Source organism: Rhipicephalus sanguineus, chromosome 4 (genome assembly GCF_013339695.2).
Source record: "Rhipicephalus sanguineus isolate Rsan-2018 chromosome 4, BIME_Rsan_1.4, whole genome shotgun sequence".
In the NCBI taxonomy this organism is placed as follows: Eukaryota; Metazoa; Arthropoda; class Arachnida; order Ixodida; family Ixodidae; genus Rhipicephalus; species Rhipicephalus sanguineus.
The window spans coordinates 133,513,268-133,521,908 of record NC_051179.1 but is presented as its reverse complement, the minus strand read 5'-3'; the positions used below and the strand labels follow the sequence as shown (position 1 = coordinate 133,521,908).

The 8,641-nt window shown below is 46.0% G+C and overlaps 1 protein-coding gene across 1 annotated transcript; it reads right to left on the bottom strand.

Annotated features, from left to right (window-relative positions):
• Positions 1-830: 830 nt before the first annotated feature.
• On the bottom strand, positions 831-7,635 carry LOC119391608 (uncharacterized). The gene is made up of 3 exons (XM_049414910.1): positions 7,446-7,635; positions 4,166-4,249; positions 831-1,044 (listed from the first exon to the last, which is right to left on the bottom strand). Exons 1-3 carry the CDS (start codon positions 7,585-7,587, stop codon positions 920-922), a joined length of 351 nt encoding a protein of 116 aa, XP_049270867.1. The 5' UTR covers positions 7,588-7,635; the 3' UTR covers positions 831-919.
• Positions 7,636-8,641: the final 1,006 nt, after the last annotated feature.

Below are 8,641 nucleotides of genomic sequence, written 5' to 3'. Positions count from 1 at the left end.
TGAGCATTAGGTCTTTCGTGTCTACTTCTTGATCGCAATACTATTCCCTGTACTTTGATGACATTTTCACCTTGAAAGACCTGGAGTAGTTTTTCATCATTCATAGAGAAAGTGAATTGTTGCCTTAGCTTGAAGCGTCTGACGCGCCGTCAGGATGGGTGTAGTGTCCATTGTCTCTTCTGAGGCACCGGACACGCTCTCTTGCGAACGAGAAATTTCACGTGAAAGCCTCGCCACGGAGGACGAGACCTTTTCTCCCACCAGCCCGGAAGTCGATGGGACCGCCTTTAGGCTCCGAGCTGCACTGGCTTTTGTCAGCGCTAGCAGGACTAGGACAAGGTTAGGGAGCGTTGGCGGAGCCCACCGTGGGGATTGCTGGCGCGACTTCTGCGAAGAACTCTTTAGGTGCCGGCGACCATAGGAATGCGCAAGAGGGAGGGGGGCAAGTGCGCCCCCCTCCTAATCATCTAAAAGGAGGTACCAATTCTGCCCCGTACCTTCACTCAGTCGGACCTTTCACGTCATTTTTAGTGCGCAGGAATGTGGCTACGTGTGTTGTTTGACGATAATGGCGACTGTGGACCTCTGATGTTGCATTGAAAGAACTATATGCGTCCCACCTTTACCCGCGGCAAGCCGGGACCAATGGCAGGCCGTTGTGAGAAGCACCTCATCTCGCTTCAGTTTCATTTTTTGCATCCATTGCGGAGCTTGTTTTCTTTCGGACTCGAGCAACAACGGGGAGGGGGGGGGGATGTCGAGGATGTCATTCGAGAGTAGGAGCTGCGGGCGTCGAAGAGAAGACGATGTATATCTTTCATTTCCCAAAACGTTTTAATTATAAGTACGTGCAATAAAAATTGCGCATTTCTCTTTGACAGAGGAAGACAATCTTCACGCTGAGCCCTAGGCAACAAGCTCATTTGCAGCTGTCGTCATAAATCATGTACTTGTCAGGGCCGCCGAGGAGCGCGTACACAAATTCGCAGCACGTGTCGTTGCCATTGAGCGCCTCGTCGGTTAGCCAAAAGCTGCACCCTGTTCCTGCAGAAAAGAGAAAAGACAGAACGAGAAAATGCAAGTCAAAACGAACACTCTGTCGCTTAATAATCACGCAGCGGCAAAGGTACTTGGTGGCATCCGGTGAATTGCTCAGAACACTTCTGGCGGCATGAGCAACTGATATTCCGCTTCTTCTGTGGTTAACGCCTTTCTTTGGAGGCGACGCGATTTTAAGGAGCTGAAACGTCACGTCAATTAGTAATGCTTACAAGCGGAACTGAACTTGGCGATTTCGCAGAATAAGTGCAATTAAAAGCTATTCGCATGTCAGAGTTCTTAATTAGTTGCTCACTCTTAGTGCGTGTTCGCGCTGACTCATCCTCGTGTGAGCGGTCTGTGAACGTGTTCTTCTTTTCGAAATAGGTCTATCCGTGAACTCTTAAATTTCTTTGCTCTGAAAATATGGTGGAATGGAAAAACCACTAGCGATCATTGGGGGACGTCCGAGCAAGCACGTGACGGTAAATTCCTTGAGCCTTTAAGCAACTTGCGTCATGACAAAAAACTCATGAAAAAAAAATGACTGCTTGTATATGCGAAATATTCCACCTTCTTAGCCGGATCGTACTGCTTCTAGAGCTTGTCTTAGCGTATGGAACCGCTGCAACGTGTCTATCAGAATTTTCCTCTGAGTAGGCCAACTCGAACGACTTCTACTTATCACAACAGCCACAGCAACACTCCGCCGTCTGTAATCCCTTCAGATACGAATTATGATGCACTGTCTGCAAACGCGTCAAATTCGCATGGCATGATTTCAAGACGCTCACTATTGGATTCCAAGAAAGAAAACGAAGGAATGTGTTGTGTTGGGTGATTTTCAGTAATTAATGTCATTTAGCGTGTAACTAATTATCTAATCAGTCTGCCATCAGTCAGCTTCAATACTTGCATAAAAACAATCAACTATTAGGCCCGAAAAGCATGCACACTTGTTTTTTTGGTTGTATTCGTTTCGAGCGGAAAAAAAAATACTCTTGACGTTTGTCCTGGAACGCAGCACGTCGAACGATCGTCTAACATGGTAGTGTCTCCAGCAAAGTGATTATCTGCAGCAATACGCAGGACAATGAAGTAAAATTACCGCTAGTTGTCCAATCAAGAAGCGTGCACGAATGTGCACACTGAGTTTCAGGCCATTTGAAGAAACACGCGGCGTCGGACGCGCCTCCGAAGGTCGTGTCTCCAAAAGAGGACGCCGTGTCGCAAAGGGGTAATGCACAGGCACTGCCACAGAAGAAGCACTACACCATATTCCAGTCGCCAACAGAGAGAACATACGAGCTGGTCCCATGCCACGTTATGTGCACCCTGTGCACAACGAGGCGAGACGGATTGTAAGAGATGAAGAGAGCAGAAACTTAAAGGGACCGTGCAGTGAACACTATATCGACAGGCTTTCAGCTCTCGGAGGGCCATGAAGAATGGGTCATATCGACTGGCTATTTCAATTGCTGCATTTCTAGCTACCTTCCTAGCAATGTATTTTTATTCGAATATTGGCGAAAAGCGATACATTTTAGAAGCGACCGACTGCTCATAGTGCAGCATGAAATGTTTCTGCTGTGCCTTGCCAATGTCTTGCTCCAGTAAAACAGCTCCCCAGTGCATTCATCAAGTAGAGTTTGCGCAGGTTTTCTAGAGCTGTATCAATGTATTTGCAGTTGACTCATAAAATCGCTATTTAGACTGTGGTATGTGTTCTTCTGCAAAAATAAGAATTAGCAGACCACCTAAGTGATAGCAGTAAGAGTTATAGTACTATACAGACCTCGGTTACTATTATGAAAAGTGAGACCCCTACTTTTTATTTAAAGGTCGCAGCTGCCCACATGAAAGTGTGCAGCAACCCTACAGTGTTCTGCGCACGGCACCGGAAGCAGGTGTGCACATGACGAGCGAATCAAACACAACTTGAAAAACTAACCCTAGATGCGCACCCACTTCAGAGTTAAGTCGTTAGGAAGCGACTATTCTTTTTTTTTAATCTGGCAGACCCCAAGCAATGTGGGGATCGATTACATGTGCAGGCCGTCAGCTAGCAGGAGCCTATGCCGATTTTTTGTTTGCTTTGATTCAAGCGTTACGAGGTGGATCGATCTCTTCGTGAAAATTGAGTAGTTCCGCGCATATCAAAGCTTGCCAGGCATATTGACTCCACTGGCGTGTAAAAGGCAGCTCATGGAACGACGCAACGTCGACATTCACATTAAGGTGTCAGTTTTATCGCAACAAAGTGCACGGTGCGGTGTGATAAGCAGAGGTCGCCGGTGCATTCGAGCGACGGTGGATTATAACTTGCGGTGGTACCCGTGTACAAATTTAATGTTTATTGCATTGGCACAAAAGCGAATAGCCAACACAGCAACCTCAATTGGCGTTGCCACGCCTGTAAGCGCATTTTCCCTAAAAGGTTTGAAGCGATAACATGGCTCTGCGGTAGAATGAGTGGGCTCGATTCCGGCTGAAGCCGTGATTTTCATATTTTTTTGCTTCCATCGGGATTCTTCGTTCATCGACAACGCCGGCGACGGTGACACCGGGGTTTCTGTGACAGGCGCTCCTTAGCGCTGTCGCTTTAAGATTCCCAGCCTCAAAAGTTGACATTTCTAAAGCGGAATAATATAGTGAGTGAGTCACCTGTGTAGCATACCCGTATATCGCGGGCCATGTTATGCGGGCATGTGCCACACGACTGGTGGAAAAGGTTTCATGATGGGCGCGACAGGCAAGTCATGTTAATCGTGTCATGACTTAGGAATCGTGCTTTTCATACAATAAAGTTCATGTAATCAAGTTCATTTTCATATAATGCCAATTTTGGCATCTACGAAGTTCAGGCGACGACCACGAAAGCGCCGAGGCTAGATAGATAGATAGATAGATAGATAGATAGAGATAGATAGATAGATAGATAGATAGAATAGATAGATAGATAGATAGATAGAATAGATAGATAGATAGATAGATAGATAGATAGATAGATAGATAGATAGATAGATAGATAGATAGATAGATAGATAGATAGAAACGGTATGTGTGCTTTGGTGCGCTAAGAAATGCTTCGCATTTAATGAATTACGCCGTGGGCATGCGTGCTTACCATTGTTAATGTAGTTGTGCCTGAATACTTTGCACTTCTTGCAGTCCCTGTAGGCCACTGTGAACTCAAAGCTTCCAAGATCACCTGCAACGATAAAGAAAAAAAAAGCTTGCACTGAGCACTAAGCGGCGAAAGCCTTGAAACAGCGAAACTGGACGATTCTGAAGAGTAATCTGATTGCTTGTAGGTTGTTTCTAGGCCTTAGCAAAGTGATGCAGGTTGTTCCTAGTTTGCTTCTAGGTCGTTGCTAGGCTTTAAAGGGACACTAAAGCGCAAAACGATTTTTCTCGCATTAGTAAAGTAGTCCCTCCACGATACCAAAACCACCACGCATTGCTGCGAGAAGACGCTTAATCGTAAGAAACGCGCAAAAAGAAACACAGTGGCGACGCCACCTTGAATTCCCGCACCATTTGCCGTGACGTCACATATTTTTGACGGCGCCTGCTTGGGCCTACGTAGTTCCTATCGGTTAAATCGAAGTACATTGTCCTCTGAGGCGCCAGAGACTTGACATAACGAGTTTGTGGAAATTTCGTCAAGCCAGTGATGCCAAAATACGTTAAATGCTCTTTGAAATCTTGTACGTCACCAATTACAAAATTCGGCGCGAAATTTAAAAATCAAACTTTGAACTTGGTTTTCTTCTCTAATAATAAACCTATGGTGGTGAAATAAACTACCAAGAGTTCGCCGAGCACACTTTATCAATCTAAACCAATTCATTGTTTCTCTTTAGTGTCCCTTTAACCTCGTGACGCTTGGTTGTTTCTATGTTACCGCAGAGAGGTGCGAGTTAAAGAACAGACAGTAACAGACACATACACGGGCACGTCGTCGTTGGCCTACGCTACAGTGTTCTAGAGCCTACGCCTTTCATCGCTTCGGGGTCATCTCGCAGCCGCCGTTGCCCTTCCCGTCCCGCAGTATTCTCTCTGTGTACGTACTCGGTGTCTTCGGCTCGCGCCGTCGCTTCGCAGCCATTTGTCGGGCTAACTGTTGCATTCTTCCTCTTTAGTGGAAGTTGTGAGTAGCGGGATTGACCCAAGTTTCTGTGCCACACAGCCGTTTATGGTGATGATAGTTTTATGATAGCCCGCACAGTGGCACATACTTGTTTTGTTGGGATAACTGTTACCTTCTAGATTTTTAGTGGACCAGTGATATGTAACGGGATTTACCCAATTTCTGTGGCACATACCCATTTATGATGGTGATAGTTTTTGATAGGATTGGCATAATTATCTGCTTGTTTTCGAAAATGTTTCATCCCTTTTATATACTTTCGCAGCAGAGCTGTTACGCTCGAGGTGTGCCATGTGTCGTATAAGCACTTATCATTTATCATCAAGAACAAGCAGGCACTCTCGTCTTCCTCTTCTCCTTCGCTCCCAGAAAGCGCGCGCAGATTTGTGCGGCTTGGAGAGCAATAACTGATGGGCGAAATACAGAGTACATAAAGAGAGAGAAAGGAAAAGAAACAGAGAAATTCTTGGCGAAAAAATGTCTTGGCGATGCGGGAATCGAACCCGCGCACGCACGATCCCAAGGTGAGCGTCGTAACCGCTCGGCTATTCAGGCCCGCTAGCAGAGCATAGCATAGCCCTGTATTGTATTGCATTGCAAGGGGGTGAGAAAGGGAAGCGACGGTGAAGTGGAGAGAAAGGAGGAGGGGAGAACGAGTACAGATGGAGACAGAAAGAAAGAGAAACTAAGAAATAGCTACAAAAAGAAGAAAGAGAGAAAAAGATGGAAGGCGAGATACTGACTACAGAGGGAGACTGAGAGGAGGAAAGGCAGAAAAGGAAAGAAAAATAGAAAGAAAGGAAAGAAATAGAGAGAGAAAAATTGGCCGCGTATCTGTGTGCTTCGCTGTAAATGTCGTCTAAAGACGATAGAAGAGGCGCTGCGTGAGATATGGACGCCATCTGGCAATACGTCTGGAAACATGAGTGCTGTGTTGCGGGCTGGTAGTCCCGACGCAGCAGCAGGCGAAGACCGGCGGTGACCAACGCGACCGGCGGGGACGCCAGCCAGCCCGAACACGCGGTTTGGCGCGAAGCGCCGATGCAGAAGAAACGTCCGCACTCAACGTGTACTCTCCACACACTCTTTTATTTACACGTCGCCTGGGTAAAAGAGGAATGCCAGAGCGGCGCCCCATGGCATTCGTACAGTGCAATACTGAACCGAAACCGAAACACAACAATGAGCTCGTGCAGAGGGCACGGAGGAAAGCAAGTTTCAGCGCAGTCGCATTTTCAGGGCAGCTTAAGAAACTAGGGTCTCTAGAATTATGTATCTATGTATTTTATATTAAAGGAACACACCACCTAATACTTACCTAGTGAGGTTGCGCCTCAGATATGCGTAATGTTTGCTTTTGATCAACAGTGTACACAAGTATGAACCTAGTCAGCCGTTCAAGATGGCTGGCCCTTGGGCAAGTGGTTCAACTTTGGCCGGGTGGCTGAATCGAGTGACGTGCCGACAAACAGAAAGACAGACAAAAAGACAGACCAAAGTTTCTGCGTTTAAGTTCAGCAAGAAAGACTATCGTCTTTAAAAAGAAAAAGCATAGCCAAGCCAGGACAAGCTAGGTGCCTACCAGCTCTGCTGTGACCCAGCCTAGCGCGACTTAGTGCAAGCTGCGCAAATTCTTTTTCCCCAATCGTCTCCCTGGTGTATTTACTTGGGTTAACTTTGCACGTGGTTGAGATCTGGTCCACCAGGCGCCGCAACAATTGCAGCTGTTCAACTGCTGTTTATACTAATTTCTACTAATTACGTGACTGTAATTTCATTTATTCACATACCGTAGTGTTCAATACCATATAAAACCCTTAGCATAACCCATTCCGTCCCTTTTACATTTTCTTTTTTTATCGTTAGCAGGGTCCTTGGACAGCCCGCATCAGGGCTAGACAGGGACCCTGTCTAGCCAGCCCTGTCTAACAGGGACCCTGTCTAACAGCCCTGTCTAGCCCGCATCAGGGCTAGACAGGGCTGTCAGGAAGATAGCAAAGTGCCACTCATTGCGCGTGCCACTGAAAAGCCATACATGGGTCTTTGTAGGTTGATGTAGCTATTTGTATAGCAAGGCAGCGCTTTACGGACATATCTGCATTGAGCGATAACACCGGCATTCACAACATGCATGCTTTTTCCAAGTACCACAATTATCCATATCATGCCCGTAGGGCAATGTATAGAGGCACATAATGACATGTAAATTGACCGATCTACTGCAAGTTATGTTGAGGTCGAGTAATGTCCTTACTGTTTATTGGCTCAAAATAGAGCAGGTTTTCGCTGTGTATCCTGGCGACGACATCAAAGTGATTTTCACGTCTCTGCAAGAGAAGAGGTAAAATAGGGGTGAATGAATGAAGTACCCGGGACACTTGATAGAACAGAGGCATTGCACGAAGCCATATTGCGAATACGCGATATGCGTCTTCACAATATGCAACTACGCGATATACACTACGCCGGTGCTTGGAACTCCGTCGCTAACATACCCTATACAGGTTTCATGTCAGGCAAGGCATCACGTTAGCAGGTGCAATATAGCGTGGCAGAAAAGGAAATTAACGAACATGCGCCACAAAATGCGGATTGCGTAACGAGTGGGTGCTTTAAAGCTTCGCACCCATCACAATTGGCTAAGCCATAATTCTTCATGGTCTTCAGCCACAGCGTCAACAAAGTGCATATAATCAAATGAAGAATAATTGCATAGCGCGTATTTCCTTCTTCCCAAAATTACGATTATTTATGGCGTAGTGGGTACCTTGTAAGTTTTCGCTGTTGTACTCACCGCAGGAGATTTTGCAACGGGCTCTAGAAAGGCCGTTTCTCCAAATTTCGCTGTGTCTGCCCTGCGTGTAACGCGCAGGCCGTGTGTTTTATTTGTATAGTCACAGCATGGCTTAAATTATCGTCACAACTTCATTCGTTTTTGACACCTCCTTTGTGCTTTTTGGACTGATGCCCTGTATTGATTAATTTATTATTGTGCGAACGCGATTACTCTGCTACCTCTATGCAAAGGTGTTCGGTCCACTGTCAAGCACTATGGCTTTAGACGCAATATGCTTTTTTTTCTCGTGAGAACAAGCGATAAAAAAATTGAAAGTGAAAAAAAAGGAAAACTGATGAGACGTTTGTTTGATCCCAGACACGGTGGTCGCATTAGGATAGAGGCGAAATGCTAGAGACCCGTGTACTGTGCGATGTTAGTGTGCGTTAGAGACCTCCAGGGGGTTAAATTTACCCGGAACCTCCCACTGTGACGTCTACACGGCTTCTATGAATCACGTGCAACTTCCCCGATAAAAAAAATGGTTATGCGATAAAATGGCACGCACTACAACTTGCAAATACAAAAAACTGCCTTCAAGTAAAAAATTACAAAGGTTATTCACAAGGGTTTCGCTATTAGTCGCAAAAGTGCGATTTCAGCTGCGGCAAAAC